General features: G+C 44.0%; 2 protein-coding genes across 8 annotated transcripts in view; one reads left to right on the top strand and one right to left on the bottom strand.

Moving 5' to 3' along the window:
• Positions 1-4052: 4052 nt before the first annotated feature.
• CKB (creatine kinase B) lies at positions 4053-14589 on the bottom strand. Of its 2 annotated transcripts, none has more exons than XM_039538117.1 (8): positions 14454-14589; positions 12682-12897; positions 11398-11552; positions 9797-9929; positions 8736-8907; positions 6735-6858; positions 5622-5811; positions 4053-4423 (listed from the first exon to the last, which is right to left on the bottom strand). In XM_039538117.1, exons 2-8 carry the CDS (start codon positions 12872-12874, stop codon positions 4245-4247), a joined length of 1146 nt encoding a protein of 381 aa, XP_039394051.1. In that variant the 5' UTR covers positions 12875-12897; positions 14454-14589; the 3' UTR covers positions 4053-4244. The 2 variants fall into 2 exon arrangements, with proteins under 2 accessions (XP_039394051.1, XP_039394052.1); XM_039538118.1 differs by lacking the exon at positions 12682-12897 and adding an exon at positions 12047-12234 and having other exon boundaries at positions 14454-14569.
• A 5350-nt stretch (positions 14590-19939) lies between these two features.
• TRMT61A (tRNA methyltransferase 61A) overlaps positions 19940-27515 on the top strand; it is a 31552-nt gene continuing 23976 nt past the window's right edge. Inside the window, exons 1-2 of one of the 6 annotated variants that reach the window (XM_039533291.1) lie at positions 19940-20057; positions 22667-23031. In XM_039533291.1, the coding sequence (XP_039389225.1) occupies positions 22701-23031 (331 nt within the window). In that variant the 5' untranslated portion in view covers positions 19940-20057; positions 22667-22700. Of the gene's footprint in view, positions 20058-20618; positions 20884-20904; positions 21073-22666; positions 23032-27515 lie in introns of those variants that run through there. The other 5 variants (XM_039533287.1, XM_039533289.1, XM_039533288.1 and 2 more) reach the window with 5 other exon arrangements.

The raw sequence follows: 27515 nt of genomic DNA, 5'->3' as shown, positions 1-27515 counted from the left end.
ATACAAAGTGGGGCTAAATGCCTTGTCAGATAAGGATCCTGGGATTATAGTGGATGCTGCATTGAATATGAATCCCCAACGCAACTTGCACAAAGGGCAAATATCATATTGGAGTGGGTTGTAGTTAACAGAAGTGATATGCAATTGTTCCACTTTATTATGCATGTGTTAAGCCCTGAAGAGGAGTCCTACACTGACTGAGGCTGCAGAATTCAAAAAAGAAAAACCAGAGAAACTTCAGAAGAGAACAAAGAATATAAAAAAACAAACAAAAACAAAAAAATCTTTCAGGAAAGATTTTGAGACGTATGCACATTCAGTCTGGAGAACATGCCTGAGAGACAACAGGATAACAGTCTATAGATACAGAAGGGACTGCCATTAAGAGAGCAGGGAATCAATTATTCTTCCTAGCAGAGAGACCACCACAAGCATCACTGTTAATCTGTAGAAAAGAATAATTAATTTAAATATTAGGGGACATGACAGGCAATGCATCCAGCAGCCAAGGAAGCTTGTGACCTCACCAGCTGGAGATACTTGTGGCTAGAAATGGCACCTAGCCATTAGGAACAGCTAAGACTAATTAACTTTTGCAGTATTGTTGTAGCCGTGTTGGTCCCAGGATAGTAGAGTGATAAGGGGGTGAGGTAATATCTTTCATTTGACCAACTTCTATGCAGAACCAAAGAAGTAACTCAAAAGCTTTTTGCTTTCATTAACAGAAGTTGGTCCAATAAACAACATTACCCACTTGGTCTCTAAGAATAATTGTCACTGTGGTCATGATGCAGGGAATTAAATGACCAACCTATTGGCGGTCCCCTCCAACTATACTGAGACTTTGATTACCATTAATCTAAGGAAATTGAGTGATACTAATGAATCCATTAGAAACACTTTTTGCATTGCTACATTATAAAACCTCTAGCAGTTTATGATCTTCCCCTTGAATAGTGCAACTCACCTGAGAAGCCACTGTTGCCTAGGGAGGGAAGGGAGAGTGTGTTTATATCTGTGATTCAATCACCTTCATTAGCTGACCCACAGCATAAGAGTAAAATATTTGCAGGCCTAACCGATTATTAGTTCTCCTACAATTTATCCATGAAAATAAAACTAGGTAGAACAGTGCTTAGTCAGAGTAATGCTAAGACTAAAACTATGTTACAACTTTTAAGATAATTTGATAGTAGGTTTTATTTCTTTTCTCACTCATAAGCATTAGGCAGGTACCAGTTCTGTTAGGTTATTGTGCCCAGCCTTCTGCCACAACAGGATTACTCTCTAGGATAGTCTCAGTTGCTTTATACAAGTTCAAACCAAAACCATGCTCTTATTATTCCCCATGGCAGACAGATGAGAATTCAGCTAATGGTCTAGCAGTGGAAAAGAAGACTAAAGAGAATTATTTTCCTTAACTAAATATAAGAAATAAGGACTGTCCTGCAATTTTGACTACAGATTTATTTGCTTCACCTACTGATTCGGTCTAGCTTCTTGGAGACAGAAGAAAAATAAGGCTTGGCTGCTACAATGACGGTGCTATAACTAGATTTACATTAGCAATGATTGCAGCAATGCTGTTGTGTGGAGTACTGACAGGCACTATTAAATTAAAACTCCATGCCTGTTAGATGAGACTCCAGCCACCTGCCAAGTATGTGTGGAATCATGAAGTGGACAGAAGTCAGACGTATCCCAAGTATGTACAGAAATAGCAGGTGGGTTTTACCATATCTCCCCCTCCTCTTCTATAGCCTTGTAAAGAAAACATTCTTTTTCTGAATGCTTCCAACATGTAAATGTTACACTTTGTACATAGCAGCAAGCCTCTTGTGAAGAAGCTCCCCCGCATCTACAGCATTGCATTTTAACCATGCTGAAACAATAAAGAAATACCACATCTAAAGCCTGGTCCACACTACAGTGTTATGTTGTGAGCCACCTTGCATCAGCCTAGCTGTGGAAGTGTCTTCACTCAAATTTGCCTCCCATTATCCTAAGTGCCTCTCTATGCCTATTTAGTAATATCACCTCCCCAAGCAGTGGAGTCACATTTGATGTAATTAGGTTGATGCAGTGTCAGTGTAGACCAGGGATAGTTGATTATTTTCTGTCAAGGTCCAAATTTCTTGGCCAAGGTATAGTCAAGGTCCAGACTCCAGAGAAAATTTAAAAGATTGTGGTCTATTCAAAAGCATCTGGCAGTCCAGATGTTGCACAGCTTTGACTGTGATTGGCTTTCAGAGGGCATCCTACAATGCCCCCCCTGCTGACAATACAATTGATACAAGTGCTCCTAGTGAGGATGTGTATTGCTGACACAAGAAGCCAAGTGTGTACACACAAATGATTTAATAACTGCAATGGCTGTATGCTGCCATAAGTTAGGTCAACAATTTTGTAGTGTAGACATGGTCTAATAAGAAAGCCACTCAGCCTTCCTCCACTGAGATTTACACTGACTAGCATCTTAGCTTATTCTAGTGTGGGACTGAAGTTCTGTTTATGACATTTAAAGATACAGCAAGGTAAAGATTAAATCAGCAACACAAGTGATCTAAAACCATGTATACTGCACTTTGTGAAACACAACTTCGAATGCCCAAGCTATCAGCCTGCCTCTATACAATTGTTGGTTTAGAAGGGAGTACAGCTATGAGCTCATACTCTGGTGGTTGTATTTGAGCTCTGGGAAGCAATTGTTTGCAGGGCCAGTACCAACCCTACTACCATCATCTCTGGGATAATTGCTTGTATGAGTAATTTAGAGTAATTATAAATGCAGGTTGATTATAGTAATTCTATAGCAGGAGAAATTCAGTTGCTACCACATACAATATGTTTTCACCCACAGCTTGAGAATGGTTATGGAACCAGCAAGCTGTGTCAGGCTCCAGCTAGAGTAGATGGTTTGTTTTAGTCTGGTGTATTGATTTGTTCAGGCCTAGGAAGCTGACTGAAGCCCAAGCTCTTTGTTAGTTCTCAGCTGAGAGCTCCGTGTAAGAATAGGGAAAGACTCCAGAGCAGGCAGTATTAACAAGCATCTGACACTTGAGTCAGCATCTCTCTTCTGTTTGTCACGTCCCTCAACAGTTTGGGTAGGAGAAGTCAGATGCATAAATACTTTCTCCGAGTTTAAACATGTTTTTAGAAAAGTACCTAAGTAATGTAGTTAAGGCAGGTTTTTGATTACTCCTTTAGCATGGAGAGAGATAGCTCAGTGGTTTGCACATTGGCCTGCTAAACCCAGGGTAGTGAGCTCAAGCCTTGAGAGGGCCATTTAGGGAACTGGTGTAAAAATCTGTCTGGGGATTGGTCCTGCTTTGACCAGGGGGTGGGACTAGATGACCTCCTGAGGTCCCTTCCAGCCCTGATATTCTAGGATTCCTTCAACATGTGATGGATTAACCCTTCAAACCAAGAATGGGGGGTGGGTAACACAAGTGACTAAATTTGGAACCCTTCATTACACCAGCTCTCCTACTATCTGTTGTCTTAGAGAACATAGATTCCTTAGTTTCAATTCCTACTGACCTAGACATCAGTAGATCTATTTCAGCAAGCTTTAGGCCACGAGAAGCAACATATCGGCTGCACATATGTTTGTGACTGCAATCAGCCCCTTTAACAGTCAGGTGGCCCTGGTATGACAAGCCACGAGTCAGTTTACCACTGTCAAGATATTGAAAGAATTTACAAGTGAATTCAAGGGCTGACTGCACATGCTCAAGTCTTAAAGATGTGGCACTTTCACAGGAGATTTTAACTGAAAAGTGGCATAAAGGACAAATGTTCACACAACAGGATAAAAAAGTTACAGCAACAACTAACATCACAGGTGGTGGAAAGACTGTTCCCCTAGAATTGCAACTGGGTGTATCAATTTCAGAATTCATTTTTTAAGAGGTAAGCAGCACAGCTAGGATGTTACTACAAACACTAAGTCCTGCCTGTCCAAACAGCTGGAAGAAACAGCCAAATGGCCCTCTGCCTTGTGCTGCCATGCTAGATTTTAGTATTCAGACAGATTTGTTTAATTAAACACATTTGTCAGGCCAAAACAATAGTTTATTTCAGTTTTTTCAGCAACATCTCAGCCATCAAAAAAATAAACTCTAACACAGATGGATGGAAGACTTTTCTACAGTGTTACTAGTGGGTTTTTTACCCCAGGGCTTTGATTGGAGTGATGTTTATTATTCATCCAATAAGTTAGGAAGCATGGAATTAAAGTGCTTTCATTTCTGAGCTGGTATGAGGTCATCGATGGATTGGCCTTTTTCAAGGCGTTTTTCCATTTCAATCAGTAGCTTCACACCATCAACCACCATCTGCACCAGCTCTACCTCAGAGAAGCCTAGCCGGTCAGCATTGGAGACATCAAACACTCCTCCAACAGCAGCAGTATCCACACCCCCTGAAGAAAGAGGAGATTCAGTTTAGAGTTGTGAAGACCTTCACATCTTGTGTATTGCTAAAGACACAACATAGCAAGAGTTCACTTGGAGCAAAATAGTTTCCCTTGCTGCATTCATACCTGGTTATGGGCACGAGGGGTGGAAGGGCATGGCTTGAACAGAGGGATACTTCCAGTTTGCTGCTGAGTTAATAGTACAGTACAAGTTCTAATAGACAGGACTCTCCCACTCCTGGCTTTATCAGTTTGAGTGACCCTTGGCAAGTAACTCAGCCTCCATGCCTAGGATTATCTGCATCATTGGTATAGTATTCTACTGGACAGAAGTCAGGTAACTGGATTCTTTTAGAGAGTGTTTTGATATAAGTGATAAACTGTTCTTGGGGGGACAAAAACAAAAAACAAAAAACACACAACTTTCCTTAGCCATGACTGTAGCTGTAGGCACTCAGTGGGCAAGCTGTCTATTCCATAGATGGAAGGGGATGATTTGGACATGGACAGTAAATGGTGCTACTAACAGAATGCTGTAGTGCAGTTCTGTTGACCTCTAGCCCATTTGCCTCCATGTAGTATAATTTTTTTTTTAAATAAGGTCACCCTGGAGTACTGTCCCTCTACTGTATGCAGAGCCATCCCTTGGGTAGGGTGAATTGGGGCAACTGCCCTGAGCCCCCATGCTTTGTGGGGCCCTGTACTTTGATAAAAATTGGGACTGTCCTAATATTTAGCCCTTTGTCCTGCATCCCAACTTATGTATGATTGGAGTGCCATTTGTCCAGATATTCAGGTGAGGAGGGAGGCTGGCAGGCGAGTGGGGTGAGGAGGTGAACGGGGAGGTGAGCAGACAGGAAATGGGTGAGGAAGCAGGCAGGCAGCAAGGCAGAGAGTGGTGGTCAGGTGGATGTGGGGGTAGGGAAGAAGTGTACCAGATGGACAGGAGACTGGTGGGCAGGCAGGGGGTGGTGATGTGGTGAGAAGGAGGTGGTGAGTGGTGGCAGGGCAGAGGGCAAGGAGACTAGCAGGGAGGCTGATTTGTCCCAGGCCCTGCACCCCCTCTAGGGATGGCCCTGATTGTATGAGCTGGGAATTAATCTTCTAGACACTGCCTCTGGGTAATCCAGGCCCCAAAACTACTCTTGTCAATAGCAGAGTATTTAAAGAAGTGATGCATGCAGAGCTGCCTTCCATTTCTCACCTGTGCCTCGCTTCTGCAGCCTCAGCCTCTTGAGAATTTCTCCAAACTTCTCATGCTTGCCAAGGTTAGGTAGTTTGATGTGTACACCACCACGGAGACCTGTCCCAAGGTTGGATGGGCAGGTCAGGATGTAGCCAAGGTGTGGATTCCACATGAACTCATAGTTTTTGGTCTTAAAGAGAGTTTCAATCTAGAGAGAAAAAAGCCTTTTAGAGAGACTGCCTGGTCTGTTCCTCCTCTAAAGGTTTGAGAATTTGAGACTGGATGACTATTTACAGTCTCATTAATGTATCTAGCTCCCTGATTCACCACCCCTCCCTAGATAGTAGCATGACCTGATTTGAACAGCTGCTATCAGTGGAGCCTCTGAAGCTAAAGCCCCCTGGATTTAGAAGTGGGGACAACCAGCAGGGCATTCCCCCCTCCCCCAAACAGATGTTTAGAACTTACTTTGTTCCCCAGTGTCTGAACTAGTCTATATTTAGTGACTTTCAGGGTACCATCTAGGCCCATCTGTTGATACAGGCTTGTGGGAAGAGAGTGGATATTTAGTGATATGTTGCCAAGCTTGATTTAGGGGAGTTTGTTCCTCTTTGCATGGATGGATGTGGGGAGGAAGTGCTGGTTTTACTTCCCTCACACACTAGTGTTTTAGCTAAGGTACTTTGTGTAGTGTAGCACCACTACAAATTTACTGAGTCTCAAGACATGTTCTATTATTTGTCTGTAGGCAGTGGTAGTTCATATTATGTTTTAATTAAACCCCACTTAAGAGGAGGAAGCCAATCAGGATGTTAGAGGACCTTCCTCTAGACTTCATAACAATAACCTACTTTGTCAGAGTAAGTGTTTGAGCCCATACACCCCTGGAATTTACTTGTGGAAAGATACACTATATAACTTAGGCATCTGGTAGCATCTTTGTCAGATGTTTACACAAGCACAATACAGGACTTGTGCTTGCACAGATTCCATGCCACACAGTAGCAGTACATGGCAGTATATTTTTAGAGCCTGTTTTAAGTCAGCACTGGGAGCACTGCATCAAGTCCTGCACCATTTAAAGGCAAGAGCAATTCTCTTTAGGCTTCTTGTTACAAATGTTAACGTCACCTGTGTTAGCCCAGTACAGAAGCGGGTGAACACTTCCCTCATGTTGCCACCTTTCTGCATGGAGATAACTCTAAGGTGATCTTCCTCATTGATCCAGACAAGGAAGGTCTTGTTGTCATTGTGCCTAGAAGACAGAAGCCAAACAACTCATTTCTCCATTTGGAGTGGAGTTTTCCAGGTGGCAATCCAAGGGAGTAAATCTACAATGGGTTAAAGTCTAAATCGGTCCATCTCTTATTTGAAGAGCTCATGTTGTACTGAAGATGACACTAAAGTCTCAGTGTCATTTACTCTTGCATGACAGTTACAGTAGATTTAGTTTCAACTCTGAATCTGCTCTTGTAGGTTAAAGGGTTAAATCAACTCCATAGCAAGATCTTCCCAAAACATTGAAGCAATTCAGCTTTTTCTGCCCTTAAAATCTGAATTGTTATTGGACTCCTCCTCTACCCTGCTTAGACATGACTTAAGTCTTAGACTATAGCCTTGGCTACATCCTGTGCACCCTTTCCTATGATCTTACTGCTCAACCTTGATGTCATGTCAGGTCTTAAATTAATTTGCAAGTCCCCCAGGGACAGAAAGATTCAGTCCCTTTGTTCCATGAAGTGTCAATTTGGGACAGTGTACGAGGTGAAATACATTAGCAAATATTCCTGAGATGGTGTGAGATAGTCAAGATTCAGACTTCTGCCATGTATGGTATGCAGGGAAACATGATGTGCAACCTAACTGTCTTGTCACAGTCAATTAAGTTACCTTACATGCAGCAATGACTCAGCATATGAGTAGATTCAAGAAACAAAATGTTGGATATTTGTTTTAAGCTGCAGTTTAGAAGGAAGAATGCTGCAAGCCTGGTGACCCATTGGTCCATCTGCCCTTGCCTTTGGATTTTAGTTGGTGCTGCCAGATTAAAAAAAATTCTTAGCGCAATACTGATAAGCTAGTCCTCGACAGCAATCAAGTTGGGTACTGAATTAGTTAGCTGTCAAGATGAAGGTTACATAGAATGTTAAAAGCTTCCAATTAATCAGAGACTAAGGTTTTAGGGTCATGGCTCAGTGACAAAGCTATCTAGTGTTGGTATCTCTTGCAGGCAGGTGATAAGTTATCTTGGAAAGGTGACCTACAAAACCAAACATGTTTAAGATCCCACTGTTGCATGAGAGACTGAAAGGATTCTACTGAGTGTAGCAAGCAGCTTTTAGTGACTCTTAACTGGGATGGGAACAGTCACAGGAGTTCAACCTTCAGCATAGAGGAGAACAAGAACATTTTTTCTTCCACTAGTTGGGTGTTAGAGGTCTGACAAATTAACTCCTTCCCTTTACTTGTTCCTGTGACAAGACATACCGCTAACTTTCTAGACAGAAAAGCGAAGGCCTGATGTTTCCAGTGCAAAAAAGAGCCACATAAGAGGCCAGGTCTTCTCCTTACCATAAGCAGAAAGACATAGGCACTAGTCCCTTTTAGGTTTGCTTTGCTGATATTGCTGCAGAAGGCATTGCTCTTCCTGCAATGTGTCTTCAGTGAAGCCATTTTTACTGCAGTTTTGTTTTGTTTTTTAAACCCCCAAAGGCTAGGTTGCGTTAATCATAGTGACAATGCCACTAGTTCACCATTCACTGATTTTAAGCTGCCTCCCTTAAATGAATCATTACTGCAGTGGTGCAATTCTTAAATCCCCAGTAAAGACGCGGAGAGCCACAGACATGCCAGTGGGGGTGAACTTAAAGTTTGAGGGCTTCTTAAACTTTAGCTTTATGGGCTTGATTTTGTGGCCCACTGAAGCAGATATTAAAGCTCAAATTTAAGTGAGAGCAGATTCAAATGCCACTTTTTTAGAAAGGCAAGACAGTATGCAAGTTGCTGCCAAGTGAACACTAGTGTACAGAAGCTACTGTTTCATTCAGCTAGTTTATTCAGGACCACAGATTTCTGCGTAGTACCCACTGCAGACATGTTTAAAGGATTCTGGTTTCCATTGCATATACTCACCAAATACCTCTGCCATCAGGCCAGTCTCGTGCCATTCCAGAAGCCAACAGGAGAGGAGAAACTGGTTTATCAAATAGGAAGTGATCATCGATCAGCTGCTGCTGCTCTGCATCAGTCATGTTTTTCAAAGCATAGTACTTTCCATTAAGATCACCTTCCAGGCTAGCCAGGGCTGAAAGCAAGATTTGTGTTTAGTACACAAACAGGATGCTAGGTGGTATTTTGATATGTTCCCAGCAATTGAGAGGCTAGATGCACAAGCATAGTGGGATTTCTGAAACTGATCAGTTTTGTTTTCTTCCTCCCCTTACTGTAAGGGACAGTGCAGTGTTTGGTTCTTTCAGCTTCGAAGGATTGATCAGGCTGCTGCATATTGTTGGGAGTTACTGCAGCCTTTATTTCTTTAAAGGCCATTTGTTTTCTGAGGAGCTATGAAACTAGGATTATTTAATAGGACCTATATTGCTAGCCAGAAGTGAAATAAGCTATTCTAATAGTACATGAATAAGCAAGGCCACTTCAGTCATTTAGAGGTTAGAGTAACATTTTCTGTATTGAGGAGTCCTGAGCAGAGTGGTCTCGGTACAAAGGACAGCATTGCCACTGTACAACACAGTCTCCTAAAATACATCCCGCTGAAACCCACAGCCCACTCCCAGTGTCATCTTAGTGGAAAGCTAAGTGGTAAGAGCTGCAGTTAAAAGCATGAGTGTTACAATACATCACTGGATTTAAAAAGTCTAACACCTGCTGTAGTAGAGTGCATGCTCACTTGCTATCCCACACAGACTTAAGTAAGGCCTTAAAGGTCACAATCTCATTACTTAATACAATCCAATTGCCCTCTACTTACTTCCAGTTGAGAAATAAGCTAGTTATTAGGTTAGCCATCCAGCTACATGTGTGCTAATTTGACAGATCCCTAGGGCACCAAATGCATAACTAATATTTGAGATTTTTGCAGTTGAAGAGGTAGGCAAAAATATTCTGCTTCCTCAGTTGTCAGCCTCAGTTTGACAAACATTGGAAGTCAGTCCATAATATCAGAACTTTCATTTTACCTTCAACAGAAAGCTTCTCAATAGCCCGTCTCTCTCCTCTGCTACAATGAGGGGGAAGGCAGAATCCACGGATGCTCCTACCAGTTCTGACACGGGAGCTTAGCACGTAGTTTGGGTCCAGGTCATCACCACCCTTTAAGAGATTGAGAAGTGCAACCATGCCACCAAGTCCTGCCCTGAATTATGTACAGCCCCTATTCGTTTCAGAGCATGATTTGACCCCAAAGCCTTCAATATTTGAGTAGGCTTTAGCATTAACTCAAATACAAGCCACCAGGTCACTATCTCATATTTTTAAGTGGATAAGGTAGTGTCCTGTGTGCATACAATCCTCATGTCAGTGCTCCCAATACATTAGAGCTGCTTTCCTCTACTAACAGCTGGAAAAGATCAACTCATTAACAGAATTTTAGATCTGTGTTTGCCTATGCGCAAGTTTGGGGTTTTATTTCCCCTGTAGAAGTGGGCTCTAAATAATGCAGCTCCTTGTTGTGTTTAGATGCTTGTCATCTCTTGTAGATGGCAAACAGAGTTATGAACTCAAGTTGCTACAGTTAAGAGTCCTCCCATTCAACTTTAAAAGTCTACTTTGGCTATAAATAGTTCACACATGTTGTTAGGGATTCCCAGTAGTTTAATATTTCTAGAACAAACAACTGGAAAGGCAGGGAGAGATCCTGAACTCAAACTTGGGAATGGATATGACATAGTAGTGACTTCAACAGCTCAAGTGGTTTATAAGATCCACTTGTGTATCAGGACCCAGCCTAGACAGTAATCCTTAAGGATCCTCCAGGGTGAGACAGGGCTGCCCCAGAAGTAGAATACAAATGTGGATGTTGAAGCCCACACAGCTGAGACAGGAGTAACTGTTCCACTAGAGCAGAGTGGGCTAAGGGTTTGTCTACCCTACCCACCGGATCAGCAGGCAGCAATCAATCCAGCCGGGGGTCAATTTATCACAGCTAGTAAAGACGTGATAAATTGACTGCTGAGAACTCTTCTCATTCTGGGGGAGTACTGGAGTTGACAAGCACAAGCAGAGTCGACAGGAGATCAGCTGTCGATTTACTGCAGTGAAGACACTGTGGTAAGTAAATTTAAGTACACCAGACCCCCGCTAGAATGCGGGGTTTTGGATCCGTGCACGGTCCCGCGTTACCATGGATTCCAATGAAGGGAATTAAATTTGGGATCCACGTGCAGTCCCGCACCATAACCGAATTCATGCTATAAAGACATGCGTTCTAGCAAGGGTCTACTGTACGTCAACTTCAGCTACACTATTCATGTAGCTGAAGTTGCACATTTTAGATTGACCCCGCACGGTAGTGCAGGCAAGCCTTAAGTCACAGCAGTATCTCAGGTCAGATATGACTACAGTACTCCTGTCCTTCAAAAGTGGTTCCACCCAGCCCATGGAAAAAAGTCCTTACTGAGAGAAGTATTCCTAGCTATTGCTCTCTGGAGTCTAACAGGTGGTCACTCAAGTCACAGGAACAGATTCTGACTGACAGGGACAAGCAACTGCACTTCATTTTGCCCAGGCTTTTCTATACTTTTGTCAGATGTCTGACTACTGCTGATGAAAGACTCTATACCTGTAGGTGATCAGGATTCAAGTCAGTCTTGTGCTGGTCAGTTGGTTTGTAGCCTCCATGCCGGTCCTGGATAATTGGGTCAAAGAGTGCCTTAAACACTTCATAGGATTCTTCGTCACCAGCTACGCATCCTACTGTCATAATGAAGGGATGGCCTGGAGTGGTAACAGAATTGCAAGAGCCAGATTTGGGTGATGTTTGACTGTATCCCAGAACAGCATTAACCAGATAAATTTGTCCTTATAATGGTAGGTCTAGTCACTTAGGATTACATTCCTACACACACAAGACAAGAACCAGTTGATGACAAATTTTAGACACTTAACATTTCATTAGCTGGCTGAAATGTAAAGTTACTGAAAACCCAAAACTGTTGCCAATAATCCATGTTTGGACAAGCAAATCTAGTTCAGGGCAAGATTTTTGTTCATAGTTTAATCAGATATTTTATGCTCAGGCAGCTCAGATATTGCAGCCATTATAATACGCTGAGCTTAGACTTCATGGACAACTTGATTTTTGGTTCAGACTGCTACTGACTGAGTTGCATTGTTGTAGTTTGCTCACAAGAGTCACCTCCACAAACTTAGTCACCATATGCATCACTTATTTCAGCTGGTTCACATAGAATATTCTCAATGCATTTTACCAGGATTATCAACCCCAGTCTGAATGACATCATCCAGGGTGAAGCCACTGGGAGTCTGTTTGTCCCTCAACTTCTTGTACAAGTCCAGGGTTAGCACCTTGGCCATGTGGTTGTTGTGGGCGCTCAGGTCCGGGTACTCCTCATCAGGAGGCAGTCTCTGATTATTTAGTTGGGCCATTTTGATATTGCTAGAGTAAAAATAAATACTGGAATGTTAACACATTAATAAATCTGCTCCCCCTTTTTTTCAAAGAAGTGCCACAGAACATCACATAGCCAGTTTGGAATAGGAGAGATCAAAGCAGCCAGGTAAGCCCTCAGAATGTCAAATTTTTAGTCATGGTGTTTGTAGTTAAATTACACTTTCAGTCAGATTTTGTTTCAGATTAAAGCATTTAGCAGAGTAGTTACATAATTTGAGTGTTTGGTCTATCAGAACACGCATGCATTTATAGTGTTCTCTGCATTGCTCAATGGGATAAGGCCACCTTGAACACTTAGTGGGCAGTGCTTTTGGGCCAGGACTCACTGCTTGAGAGACTGACAGCTCTAGGAACCTTGGTGCTGCTATCAAGACGCACTTCCTTTAATGAGGGAGAACAGATGGTTGTGGATCAAGAGGCTCTGTCCTTTACCTGGGTTGTCAACCCCAGTTTGGATGACATCATCCAGGGTAAATCCACTGGGGGTCTGTTTGTCCCTCAACTTCTTGTACAGGTCCAGGGTCAGCACCTTGGCCATGTAATTGTTGTGAACACTCAGGTCTGGGAACTCGTCCGCAGCACAGTACTTCTTCTTCAGGAGGTTGTGGCTGTTTGAGAAGGGCATGACTGACGCCTGACTGCAAGGTGCTAGGGGAGAAGAAAGGGGAAAACCTCACCTTCAGTGCTTGGCACGCCCTTCCAGGCAGGCTCTGGAAGGACGCCATGGCATGCAGCAAGGTCACCTTGGCATGTACTCCACCTGCCTGCGGCCCAGTTAACCCTTCCACAAACTGCTAACAAGGGCACCTTGTGGGCAGGGCTACCCCCTTCTACACACGGGGAGGGTGCAGAGCCGGGGTGGGGGACTTTCCCCAGGTCACACAGCAAGTCAGTGGGAAAAGTGCCAGGGCCCCCCCACCCCCAGGGCTTTAGGCAGTGGCCAGCCCCCCTGCTGAGAGCTCTTTCCCGGCCCTGCCGGAGCGGGGCCCCTTCAGGGGAGGGAGAACCCGCGGTAGCTGCAGAGCCGCGCGGCCCAGCTGCTCCCAGACCTGCCCCCCGCCAGCAGAGGTTGCGGACTCGGCAGGGGGCGCAGCCGCGAGCTCGGGGCTGCAGCAGCAGAGGCGCCCGGTTTGCCAGCCAGGAGGGCTGCGGCGCTCCCGCCCCGGCCGGGTTATCTCCCTCCCGCCCCAGGCAAGCCGGGGGGGGGGGTGATGCGGCACCTGCCCGCGCCTGAGAGGCAGTGGGACGAGCACGGCAAGCGTTCCCCGGGAGCCAGCACCTGCAGGGAGCGTGCAATGCAATGCACCCCCTCCCCAACCAGGAGAGGGAGGGCAATGCAGCTCCTCTCCCCAGGCTCAGCCGCCGGGGCCAGAAGGACGATGCAACCTCGCCTCACCTGCAGGGGGGAGAGTGGGGAACGCAGCCCCCCGGCTTGCTGGGCGCAGCTCGGAACCACCGCGGGGAGCCGGGACCCAGCTGCAACCGCAACCAAATCCCGTAGGGAGCGTCCGGCTGCAGCAGATCAGCCAGCGCCGGAGGGGAGAGAGGAGAAGGCGAGGACTGGGGGAGAGAAATTCCGCCGGCTTCCCCCAGCCTCGGGGGCAAAGATCCCAAACACCCAGCACAAGCTCTGAAGAGCCCGACCCCCTCCCATCCCCGCGGGAGCTCCGCTGGGGAGAGCTCGCCCATCCCAATAGCACTGCCCAGCCACTTTGGGGACGGGGTTAAACAATCCCCTACATCGAGCCATTATGTAACAAACGCCTGGGAGTGGGGGGTGAATAGCTATGTAAATACCCTGCTAAATAGCGGCTTAACCTGGCTTTAAAGTTAGAGCCGATCCAGTTTAACAAACCGTATAGTGCCTGCATCGAGTTGGGATTTAATTGGTTTTTCCTAGGTTGCATTTCTGGGCGTCCATATTATAATCTGTTTCCATCTCTCCCTTTATCTATAAACACCCCCCCCCCCCCCGCAACGCCCCCCCTCCTTTTTTCAGGGTCCGGAGACACACTCTGGACCCTTTGGCAGCCAGCACTAACACACAATACATTTAGCTGCAGTACAATATAGACCCTTCGGATTACAATTTTGGGTGGTTTTTTTTTGCCTCGAAATAGTAGTTTTAAATCAAACTGTCTAAAACAGGCTAAATAGATCATCTTCCAATTTTAGTATTGCCAGTCAGGCCCCCCAGCACTTACCGGGCACCACAGAAACCGCCCCTGTTCTTGTTCTTACACCCCAAAGCTGTCAGAGCGCGACCTATATGAAGTAGAGTCTCACCCCCACAGCCTCACCAGTTTTATATACAGCACGAGCTGGCCTGCCATTGGCTGGTATTTATATTCCATTCATTCCACTGGAAGATTGTAAAAGGGAGTGGCCGAAGTCCCTTCGTCTATTATAACCTATTGTTACTTCCATTTTGCCAGGCCTCCTAGTCGCAGGGAGATGCTGGCTGTCTCCGGTTCCTCTGTGATAGCCTGAGCTACAACTTTCCTTCCAGGCTATTTAAAAATGTGAGGGTTTTTGGCTCAATCATATGGGATCTATTTGCTCTGGTAAAATGCAAATACTGTTTTAATGCACAACCACTTCCCATTATTACAGTGTGTCCCAGCACTATTAGACCCAACACAGCGTTTTTTTCCATTCAGATGCTGCCTTTAGTAAATATTTAACAATGACTATAATAATCTGGTGTAATAAAAGTAAGGTCTTTGTGATGTTAGGACCAGCCTGATCTAAGAGTCATGTGAGTGATTAACTGCTCTGAGTTCACTGGTTAGAAACTATGATAAGAATAATGGCTGAAAATCTAGTACCTATTCTCAGCCTCCTTGAAATATTAAAATAGTGAGTTTATCTCACAGTTTAATGTAAGGGATGCATACTTGATTAATAAAGTAGACCAAGACTCTTATTTTATTCTGTGCAAAAAAAAAAGGGGAGGGGGAAATAAGTAGCGGGGAGGCTGCATTGGAGAGTAGCTGAAATGGTACAAAGGCATAATCTTAATTCCCTCTTGAGAACAGAAATTAAAAGACTAAAGCTTGCTCACCTTATTCATGAAAGTAGCAGGGCCACCCAGAGGATTTAGGGGGCCTGGGGCAAAGCAATTTCGGGGGGCCCTTCCATAAAAGTTGCAATATTATAGAATACTATATTCTTGAGGGGGGCCCTGTGGGGCCCGGGGCAAATTGCCCCAATTCCCCCCCCCTGCCCCGGGTGGCCCTGGAAAGTAGTGCTATTGACTTTAATGGGATTACTCAGGTGAGTACAACAAGCAGGATTGGGCCTAAAGTTAGATGCTACTAAGGCTAAGGAAAACGCAAAGTTAATGACATTACTTTCAACCTTATACTGTTACACTTTATATTTCTTTCTGAAACATAGTTATTACAGTGGGCCTTACATCTGTCTGAATGGGACAGGGGATTATACATTTATATAGGCTCAAATAAAAGAGTTGTTATTTTAATGTAAATTATGACTGTCATGGGATATAAATCCAAGTTCCTCTCCCAATTCCTACCCCCACCATCATCATCCAAATTCAGATAAAGGAAGAGTCATAAGTGTTGCAAATAAAAAGTATTTGGGATAAGGAATGAACATAGACCATAACTATAAAATAAAAACTCAGACCACTACAAACAAAATTGCATTATGTTTGGCACAGACAATATCTGAATTAATCAAGGTCTATCTGATATTCAGAGGTGCTGAGCACACAGAACTCCTGCTGAAGTCATTGGGGACGGCCAGTCCTCAGGCAGGCACCTTGTCTCCAGGAACAAAGAACAAAGCCTCTCAATATCCTTTCTATCTTTCAAACCATATTAAATCTTCTTCAAACTTTCTAAAGCCCCCATCTGTATGTACCAGTCAGGTATGTTCACAGTTTGCACAGACTTCTAGTGCACAATTCTGATCTCAATTATACTAGCATAAATCGGCAGTGATGACAGTAAGTTACACTACGGTAAAATGAATGTGAGTGCAAAATCAGACCCATAGTCCTTGAAATAATACATTTAGCTATGGATGCTCTCAGTAACAACTTCTGTAATTTTGTCAAAGTTATTATGTCCCAATGCCATGTACAATTTGGATTCTGGATCATTTGGTGCAAAGTGCCAAGAACATGTTTGGCGCTATATTAATAATAATAACTATAAATAATAATACACCAGTAATTTAATATTGTATTTATGTGGTCTCTGATTTCTTCCCAGAATTGTTATGCACTCTTCTCCTCGGTAACAGCTCCAACTGTGATAATTCTCTTTAATTCCAGCCTTACGCATGCCACTGGGCATCCATTATGTTACAAAGGTCACTTTTAGGTTATTCCCGGATAAGATCACATGATCTTCATTGCATCATAGCTAACCTTATTTTTCATTTTCAGCAAGAATTTCATAACTCTTTCATTCAATCTCCTATTGCCTGGCTTCATTCCCTGTTTCCACACCAACAATGGAAAAAACATCAACATATACAGGTCCCATTGGTGGGCTCTGTATATGTTGATGTCTTTCCAGCAAATGAACACTTAGGCAAGAAACCATCCTTCATTATACCCATTTTTAGATAAATAAATTGTGGCAAAGAGAGGTTAACTTGCCCAATGTCATGCAGCTACTCAATGCAGAGCCAGAAACCCTGATTCCAAGGCTCCTGCTCTAATCACTAGACACAATCTTTCCCAGAAGCAGGAATATCACTATTATTATTACTTTATACTCCATCAGAGCCATCAGTCTGCCAGGCATCATTAACACACACAGGGAGAGAGACAATCCCTGCCCTACAAAGTTTTCATCTGAAGAAGACAAGCAACATGCAAAAGGTGAGGGAGTAGGAGTCAAACAAACTATGTGCAATTCACATGTGTAATAAATACATATGAACTGTACTCAATAGCCTCTCATTCTGTCCATCGTTATTTGGCAAATTTCTTGTAGCCAATATGGCAGAAGTGGTCTTGTCTGACTTAGCTATCGTTGGCTCACCTGGAATTTTGAGATTTGCTGAGAGTTTTATCTAAATTGCATCCATAGTCTTTCTGTTACATCAACCCCCAGACTTCCCAGGTGGCTTAATTGTACGTGTTGTGCAGTAGACCAAAGTTAACGTGCCAACAGACAGTGACTGACCATTATATCTAGTTCATCTGCTGAAAATCAGTATTTTCTTCAGGTGAGCCCTTATTTGCTTGTCCAGCTGCAATAACGGCAGCTTTATATTGCCTTATATCATGGAGTAATTAATGTCCTGATGCTTGCTGATTTATACAGTAGGTTGCAGTGATGCAGCCCAAGATGGAGATGTGAAGTGATGATCCCAGAGATTTCCATGTTGAGCTTTGTCTGTATATGAGTGCAAAAGGAGATGTGTGTTACTTAGTGGACACATCCTCTAAAATGACTCAGGTGAACCTAAGATGAGCCTGGAGAATTAAAGGGTAAACATTTCCTTGAGAATTCAGAAGAATGTCCAGAACAGAGGAGACAGCAATAGGTGAACAACCACCCCCAACAGTTTTGTATCCAATTCCTGAGCTGGCAAGCTGGGTTATAAATTGCCATAAAACAGTACTTTGAAAACAAGCCAGAATGTATGTGGATCAATATACTGGAAGGATTTGGCTGTTGCTGCATTTGTTTAACTTAACTTCTCTTCCCACACAAATGGAGGATGAATTTATCTTAACCATTAAATATACCTGCCTGAATATCACATTTGGCATCTTTATTGGCAATTTGTTTCAATGTCTTCTCATCTTGGGCCCATTCATGCAAAGGGCTGAGCACCTCCTGTGAGTTGCCTAGCACAAACAGCTCTCACTGAAGTTAAAGGTAGCCGAAGGCTGGCAGTTCTTGGTCTTGCTGGATCAATTCTTTGAACAACCATCTTTTCCCAGAATGCCATTACTCCAAAATGATTAGGCAATGTGATAGGTGCAGACACACAGACATATGGTTGTAAGGCAGAAAGGCTGCAGGATATCTGGGGTAACACAATCTAAGAAATCTAAGAAACTGCATTTGTTATGTCCAGGTCAGAGGAGGGTGTAACAAACTGGTTAAAAAAACAGTTGTATTTGTAGGGTGAACAGGCATAGTTGGCTCAAGAGGTAAACCAGACAACTGCTCCCGCTCCTTCTGAAGGCAATGGTAGAGCTCCCATTGATTTCAAAGGGAGCAGGATGGAAACTCATCAATTCTTTCCTATAGACAGAGCTTCCATCCATGTTTGCACAGATCATGATTTCTTTGGTTTTCAGGTCCACCTGCAGTCCTTGATCCTTTTACTGAATGTCCAATTCTCTGCTCATTGCGTCAAAATTTTATTGCAGAAGACACCGAAAAGATTTTTTCCTTAACTACCGTGTATTATACATTATCAGTTAATAAAGAAAAATGTATATCTGCCTTGTCAGCATAGACAAGAATCTACAAATCCAAAATGATTCAAGTGCTTTCTATTTGTGTGTGCCCTTCCACCTGCCATTGGCTACTGTCAGAGGACAGGATATTGGGCTTGATGGACCTTGGGTTTTATGTTCCCATTCAAGGTCTCTGGGGCTCCTTTGCAAACAAAAAATGAAGTATTCTTTCTTTACTCTCTACAGAGAAATTCCCCAATGCCACAGGCCCATGTATAGGTCTACATCAGTGGTCCCCAAACTTTTTCCATCATGCCCCCCTTTATCCATAATGGAACTTGTCTGTGCCCCCAGAGGAACCACAGTCAGGAGCCATGGCTGGGAACAGGGCGAGAGCCATAGGTGGGGCCCGGAGTGGGGCTGGGGACAGGAACCAGGGCCGGGAGTGGGGCCATGGCTGGGGCCTGTGTGCTGTGATTGGGGCCAGGAGCTAAGGCTGGGGCCAGAGCTGAAGCTGGAGGTAGGGCAGGAGCGGAACAGGGGACAAAGTGGGGTTGGGTGGCACTACCTCCCTGCCCCCTGGGGGCTTGCCTAGATCCCACTGTGCCCTCCCTGAACATTCCTCCATGCCCCCCTAGAGGGACGCACCCCACAGTTTGTGGGTCATTGGTCTACACACTACTTAAACCTTTAACATGGGACTTAGGTGATGGTTAGAGTTTATCACTCTGTGTCTTTAGAACACTGATTCTATTTATCTTGAATTAATGTATTTTTCCCTATAGTCTACAAAAGCTGTATGTAATGGCTAATTGTCTTCAGCTGTCTTTTCCAGAATTCGATCCTTTGTATAATAGCAATGTATGCTAGAGAACTTATTTCTGAATTCAGCCTGTTTTCCTTGATACTTAGCGTGAAATCTTGACCCCATTGAAGTCAACAGCAAAGTTGGTAAGTATTGTTATTAATATGGAAAGAATAAGTCACTGAGGCTGTGTGTGGGTGCAGGAAGCCTCCTACACACAGCTCAGTGCATGATCAGGGTCCTGTTGCATTTCATGGTCCAAGCTGAATGAAAACAGACTAGGCAAATTCACTTTCATGCACTAGCAAAATGCTGCAAAATCCTGTTGATTTTTTATTTATTTATTTAATGAAAAAATTCTATTATTAATAAGTTTAGTAAAACCTGTTCTTTTAACACACCCACTACGTTTTGGACCCAGACTACTTCAATGTCCTTTCATTCAATGTCCTCTAAAGTCTCATTGAAACACAGTGCAAAGTCCTTCATCAGCACAGGGAGATACTATTAAATACGCCCTTCGAGTGAATCCAGAATGAGCCCGTTCCCTCTTCCCCCAGCTGAGCAAGAGTGGGTGGATTAGACCCGAACACGCAGCCAACTCAGGTGAGTTCTTGGGCCACAGCCCCCTGGCTCTTGGGGGGGGGGCTACATACGGGAGAGACCCCCTGCATTGACGGCTCAGGCTCTGATGCGAGTGAGACTCCTGGGACCAGGGCTTAATCTGTAATGAAAGCGGTGCCAGGGCTCAAGCAATTTTTTTTTACTTTCATAACTTACATGGCAACCCCAGCGGTGCAGGGGCTAGGAACTGCTAAGTCTAGAGGCGGGGGGCTCAGCCCTCCCTCCCGCAATTTAAGCACTGGTCCTCCCCGAGACAAGCCCGCAGCAGAAACCCGCCTGCTGCTCAGAGAGCTTTCAAAATGCGCCTTACAGGGACTCCAGAATGGGGGACTTTCTCCCCGTCCGGTCAGGAGCTGGGGGGGACTCGGTGCTCCCTGGGGCTGGGGTAGCCCCGGTAGCCGGGTCCCCACGTGCCTCCCCCGGGCTGGGAGCGGGGCACGGAGCTGCAGCGTTGCCGGGGCGGGGAAGTAGCTGGGAGCCGGGCTCCCCACACGGACTCCGCTCCTGGCGGGGTCGCTGGGCGGGCAGGTGCCAGCTCGCTCCGGCGCAGCGGCTTAAGGGGGAGGGAAGCGGAGCGTCAGCAGCCTGCGACCAGGGCGGAAGGAGGAAGCGGTGGTTTGAGCACCACGTGTGTGAGCCGAGCCGGGTCCGGTGACTTCCTTAATGTCCCCACCTGCAGGGGGAAACCTAGGCAGGTAAAGGCACCGGGTGTGGCTGCTGCTGCGGGAGGTGGGTGTTACCCACACGCACCCACTGGCTTAGGCTGGGAGACTCTGGCGCCTGGAGAGGGGCGGACACCCTGCGGGAGGCAAGGAGCCTGGGCCATGGGGGTGGGGAAGGGGCTGGGAGACTGTGAACCCAGCTCTGGGTCATCTGTCCCCCTACTCATCCCACCCACGTGTTTCCCCCGCCCCCCCTTGAGTGGCCAATGTTAGCTTGGCCCTAGCTGCCTAGAAGCATGTCACTGGGCTGTCGTCACTAGCTGGACCCTTCACAGGTTAATGCTGCTTCTTTCTAATCCCTAGAGCATCTTCCTGCCTTCCCGCCCTGACTCTTTTATTTGTGCTTCTAATTCTAAGCCTAGTAAATAGAGAATCAAGTTAATTAACTCTAAAGCGGCCTCAAAGCAACCATTAGGTTTTCAAAACTGCACTTGGTTAATTTGCCTCTAGATCCTAGTAGCTGAGTTATTGTATTTATAAAAAGTAAGTAGATAGAGCCGTTCTTCCTCTAGGGCTTTGTGCAGGAGTCAAAGATTTCCTCTGTATACAGGCCAAGGAGGATGATTATAATCAATGCTATAGTTGATAGCCAAATACTGGATCTAGTGGCCTGTATATTTTATAGGAGTGTTTGTAAAAGAATGCTGTGTTTCAAACCCACATGAAGGACTATGCACCATAAATGTTATGTCTGTCTTCTCTTTGTTCCGATTAATGCACCAGATTTCTGCCTTTATAAGGGGGAGTCTCTAATTTGTATTGCACAATTTAACCCTGCAGTAATGTGTAAACAACTGCTTCTCCCCAGTCTGCAGCTGGAGATGCAAAGTCTGTGTGGGAAAGAACTTCTCGAAGGCAGGAATGATTTTTCATTTACAGGAATATAAAATATTTTTTTCCATTTCATAGCTCAGGTTATTCTAGCTTTATAAAGTTAAGTAGTTAGTCACTCAACAAAGACAATGGGAGAAAAACTGCATCTACAGTATATGCACAGCAACTTGAGAGTTGACTACTTCAAAACCCAACAGTAAATAACCTGATATTTTGGGTAAAAAGTATATCCAAGTTACCACATCAGCTAAAATCCCACAACTAATTGATATTTGGTAGCTGACAGTTAACAGCCCCACAAAGCTTTACTCTTCTGCTCTGGCTTTTAAGTTAATGGAAAACTGTTTAAAGATAAATATTTGTAAATGTTTAATTGTTTAAAGGGATCACATTAAGGCTCTTGGATGACCTGACCTGAAATCTTCATGCCAGAGGAATCCCTCACTCCATTTAGTCTCTTTTTTTTAAAATCAAACATGGGCTAACCTTTGGTTATGTTGAAGTCTCAGTGAACCAGAATTTGAAACCAATTGGATAGCAGTTAAGCTTGCCCAGTTCTAGGAGTGACTCTTGCTCTGGATAGAATGTTTGTTGTCTTAAGTCATAAATCGCCAGAGAGAGAGAGAACCTAACAGGCATGCTTGAGAACTTGTGCAGTGGGGTTTAATTGACAGCTACAGTTCATATCTCCTGGTAGCTAGCTCTGTAACAATGTGGAACAAGCTGAAGAAAGAATTTGTTTGCTTAAACTTGTTTAAAATTATAAGTGCAGCTCAGTGTACAATGGAACAAATGTTGGTCACATTGAAGTCGAATGAGAGCTTTTTGTGGGACAAGGATTTGGTCCAGTGTCTTTTGTTACACTTCTAAATGTTTCTTGAACTACATTAAGTTTAGTAGCCATCTTGAGTATAGTTTCTTCAAGCTTTAGATATAGAATATGACACATTCTTACTTCTATCATTCATAATTCCATATAAAACTCCATCATGGTCTAAAGGTATACAACTCTCTTGTATGTTTCTTGTCCTTTAGGTGAAAATATCCAGCCAACTAGAAGATTATCACAATGAGTTTTGTTGAATACGGAGATACAATAAAAGATGGAGACACAGCTATCGTGTTCTTGGGCCATGAATCAATGTTTCCTGTGAAAGTCCAACATGGCAGTAAAACTCAGACTAAGTATGGGGTCATTAGACATTCTACTGATCTCATAGGCAAAAGGTACGGCTCAAAGGTGACCTGCAGTAAAGGAGGCTGGGTGTTTATTCTTCATCCAACCCCAGAGTTGTGGACAATGAATCTTCCTCACAGAACACAAATTCTTTATTCAACTGACATCTCTTTAATCACCATGATGCTGGAATTGAAGCCAGGATCCATAGTGTGTGAATCAGGTAATAGTTTTTAATAAGGGATTTTAGTATATTAACTCAGGGGTTGTCAATCTTTTTCTTTCTGACTCTCCCCCTCCCCCCCGCCAACCATGCTATTATAAACTCCACAGCCCACCTGTGCCACAACAGCTGTTTTTCTTCATATACAAAGCAGGGCCGGCAGTAGGGGGTAGCAAGCAGGGCAGTTGCCTAGGGCCCCATGCCACAGGGTGCCCCGCGAAGCCAAGCTGCTCAGGCTTCACCTTCAGGCCCAGATGGGGTGGCTGGACTTTGGCTTTTTGCCCTGAGCCCCAGTGAATCTAATCCTGGCCCTGTTTGGTGGTCCCCCGAAACCTGCTTGCAGCCCCCCCAGGGGGCCTTGGACCCCTTAGTTAACACAGCAGTTCTCAACAACACTTTAACTAGCAACAGACTCTGGTTTAAGCTTTATATATATATATATATATATATATATATATATATATATATATATATATATATATATATATATATATATATATAATATATATTATAGTTCTGTTGCTGCTAGAATCTTCCTGGCCTACAGCTTGAATAATTCTACTTCATTTATGAATGTTAGCAAATACTCTGTTTTTCTGTACTGAAAAGACACTTATGTGACATTGGCTCAGTATGGCGGGCACCATGTGCAGAAATGTGTACAACAAGGTGGATTTGGGGAGAGGGGGGTTCCTCTTAAAATTATGAGTTGGTCTTTGGGAATGTGCCAGTTTCAGATAAAATACTTCAGGTTTTTTTTAAATACAGTAGTATTAGGTGTGGGGGGAGTTGAAACTCTTCTTTTGGAAGATGTCTACAGAACGGCTTGTCTGACAAACCTCAAATATAAACCCTACATTCTTCTAAAATAACTTGAGCATTGGTAGAACTTACACAGGTTGAAAAAGAAAACAAACTGGTATGGGTTAAACTGATACTATGTGGGATAAAATGGGAGCGTTCACCAGGCTACATAATCCACATATTTGACCCTTCTTACACTATGTATGTGCTATATGCAGTACTGAAACGGCACACGAAGGTCAGCTGCAATGGAATGTACAATGGGTGGTTTGATGCCAATGGTGATCTGTGCCCTATGTTCCACTGCTTTTCATGCAGCTGATTTTTAACCCTCTGAATGGGTTATTGGTGTGTTTTTGTTTTGCTTATAAAGTGTGCTTTAAACATTATAAATGCTAGGCTGTTGCTTGCGATGCAAAAGGGGAGTTGTTATATTTTATACTGAATGTTCATTATTATACTGGTTAAATATATTTTATAATCTTTAATATTTTTATTACCGCAGGCAGCATTCTTAACAATTTCCTGCCATTTGATTACTTTCCTGTACTGTAGGGGAAATATATGATTTTTATTAATGTATATAGCTGCCTTTCTTTTTGAGGCATTTATTCTGTCTGCCTCCATTGAATCATTTTGTAAACCTGCTTGTCCCTTGACTCTCAAGAGAAGATGCAGAAAAGGAGGGCACAATGTTGTTGTGCCGTATTTTTGGTTAACGTTTCCCATTCCCAGTCTTGCATAATATTTGGCAGCCTTTTAGGCATGGCTATTTTTCACACACAGCTAAAATTTGGTCTGTCATTCTGTTTCAACTTTGTGGGCCAGGGAATGTGGGGTGTGTGTGTGTATTTAACCCCTGAACGCTGGAAACTGGTATTTCCAGATGCATAAGGTGCTATTGCACAAGCCCTTGATACTGCAGAAACTCTGAACCCCACAAGTCCAGATTCTAGTTTGTACAACAATAGTCTTAGGGCTGGAATTGCAGAGTTGTTGTAGCTATGTTGGTCCCAGGATATTAGAGAGACAAGGTGGGTGAAGCATCCACACGGCCAGGAGGGCACAGAGGCAATGTGCCATAGCATGGCTTGACCTGGCTAATGCTTTTGGATCGATGACTCATCAGCACACTTTTGCCATGCTGCGAGAGCTCAGGATGCATGAAAACTTTCTCCAACAGGTCCAGGAACTGTATGAAGTTTGTACCACCACCATCCGCTGCATGGAAGGAGAGACACCCAAAATTCCTATCCATAGCGGTGTGAAGCAAGGCTGCCCCCTGAGCCCCATCGTTTTCAACTTAGCCACGGAGCTGCTCATTCGAGTGATCTCCAGCAGTCTAGGCAGTTTCGATCTATATGACAACAGAGTGAATATCCTGGCTTACGCAGACAGTCCTGATTGCAAACAACCCCGAGAGTCTCCAACAAATGCTTGACATGACCAGCGAGGCTGCCATCTGGATGGGACTCCACTTCAATGCCGGGAAGTGTGCATCCCTGCATATCGATGGCAGTAGAAGGGATTTGGTCCAGATGATATCTTTTCAGATCCAGGGTGAACCTGTGATCTTCTTCAAGGATGGGCAAGCGTACCAACATCTCGGTTGCCGTAAACTCAACTATCCCCAGAACTGATAGCCAACTGCAACCGGGCATCATCATCACCAACAAGGACCGGAAGAAAATCATCATGGTGGATATCACAGTGCTCTTCGAGAACAGGACCCTGGCCTTCCACAATGCCCGAGCTCAAAAGGTAGAGAAATATGCCCCTCTGGCCGAAACCTTCAGAGCTAAGGGTTACCAGGTCCAGACACAGGCGCTGATCGTCAGAGCCTTAGGCACATGGAACCCCAGTAACAAGCAAGTGCTGAGAGCATGCATAATCGGTCAACACTACGCTCGGCTGATGCGGCAACTCATGATATCTGACGCCATCAGGTGGTCGAGAGACATCACTGGACATCGACAGTACCAGGAGGGATGAGCTAGAGTGCCGATGAGATACGCAGTCAGAAAAGTAACAAATACTTTCCTCATGGATTGTATTTTCTAAATGGACAACCAACCGAATTCTCAATTACTGAGGGACAATCTCCACTCATTGATATATTTTGCCTTCCACGACCAAATCTCTGTACAATTTTTCATGAGTGATGTACCCGAGTGTTCTGATTCTAATACCTAAACAGTATTGTTAAATCTGTTCACCTAAATTTGGATTATTGCTGATTATGCGCTCTATGTATCATATGACTTTTAAAAACTAACTTTGTGGATAATCTAAGCACTATACCCAGATGTACAGACACTCTTTTCCCAAACTATGTATTATATAATTTTTTTAACATTAGCTTTAATAAAAATTTTATATCTCTTACTGGACCAACTTCTGTTGGTGAATGTATAGCTGGAAAGTTTCTCTGAGTTCTTCCTCAGATCAGGGAAAGGTACTCTCAATGTCACAGCTAAATAAAAGGTGGAACAGATTGTTTAGTAAGTAGTTAACACACATTCTAAAAGACTATTCAAGATGATGTGGGCCGTTAACAAAAAACTTGAGTTAGTGGGTCACAGCTCAAATCAACAGACAAAGAGGGTCATTGTAGTTCTCAACCATGATGACTACATCAATGAGACCAACCAACAGCTCTGACTCCACCTATTATGAAGAATTCGAAGATTCCACACCACAGTTCACCCAGGAATTTATGGATATAATCAAATCTTTCCCCCAGATAACTCCAGGAGAAATTCTACAATGTCATCACACAATCCCACACCAAGAACCTTCTACATGCTTTCTCAGATGCACAAACAAGGGACCCATCATACCTGGCCATGGCACTCTTACTGAATGAATATCAGGCCTCGCAGGAACCATCCTCATTCCACTCATCACACAAGGGGCCAGCTTCCTCCAGGACACAACCAACTTCCTCCACAAAGTCCTCAACATTAACAAACCTCCCTCAGAACACCATCCTTGCCACCATGGATGTCACCTTCCTATACACCAACATCCCTCACAATAACTGCATCTGTTTCATCCTCACCCATAACAGTTTTACACTTTATCCAAACCATGGGAACAGCTATGAGTACTATAATATATAATAATAATTGGAGATACACCAATCTCCTAGAACTGGAAGGGACCTTGAAAGGTCATCGAGTCCAGCCCCCTGCCTTCACTAGCAGGACCAATTTTTGTCCCAGATCCCTAAGTGGCCCCCTCAAGGATTGAACTCACAACCCTGGGTTTAGCAGGCCAATGCTCAAACCACTGAGCTATCCCTCCCTGCCAAGTACTAAGATGGCTTCCCAATATGCCAACCTATTCCTGGGCCCCCTTGAGGAAGAATTTCTGGACAAATGCACTATGAAATCAATTATATACCTGAAGTACATCAACGATATTTTCATCTTCTGGACAGATGACCTACATTTCTCATTGGTTTCCACTAGAGCTTCAACAACCCCACCCATCCATCAAACTTTCTCTAGAGCATTCCCACACCAGCGTCACCTTACTGAACACCACAGTCAGCTTCAACAGTGCTACAGACAACTATGCAAGAAATCCACAGATCACCGCACCTATCTTCACAGATCCAGTAACCATCCCAAACACACCAAGAAATCTGTTCTCTACAGCCAGGCACTCACATACCA

Source organism: Mauremys reevesii, linkage group 4, assembly GCF_016161935.1.
Source record: "Mauremys reevesii isolate NIE-2019 linkage group 4, ASM1616193v1, whole genome shotgun sequence".
Taxonomy (NCBI): Eukaryota; Metazoa; Chordata; order Testudines; family Geoemydidae; genus Mauremys; species Mauremys reevesii.
This window is presented reverse-complemented; position numbering and strand designations above follow the sequence as displayed.

What these genes read in the sequence shown, in the direction of transcription:
- CKB (XM_039538117.1), bottom strand. Translation starts at nt 12,874, where the DNA reads ATGCCCTTCTCAAACAGCCACAACCTCCTGAAGAAGAAGTACTGTGCT. An exon ending in TCTGTACTGGGCTAACACAG is followed by an intron (nt 5,812 to 6,734) that starts GTGACGTTAACA and finishes TTTTCTCTCTAG; the next exon opens with ATTGAAACTCTCTTTAAGAC. An exon ending in GCTGCAGAAGCGAGGCACAG is followed by an intron (nt 4,424 to 5,621) that starts GTGAGAAATGGA and finishes CTCTTTCTTCAG; the next exon opens with GGGGTGTGGATACTGCTGCT.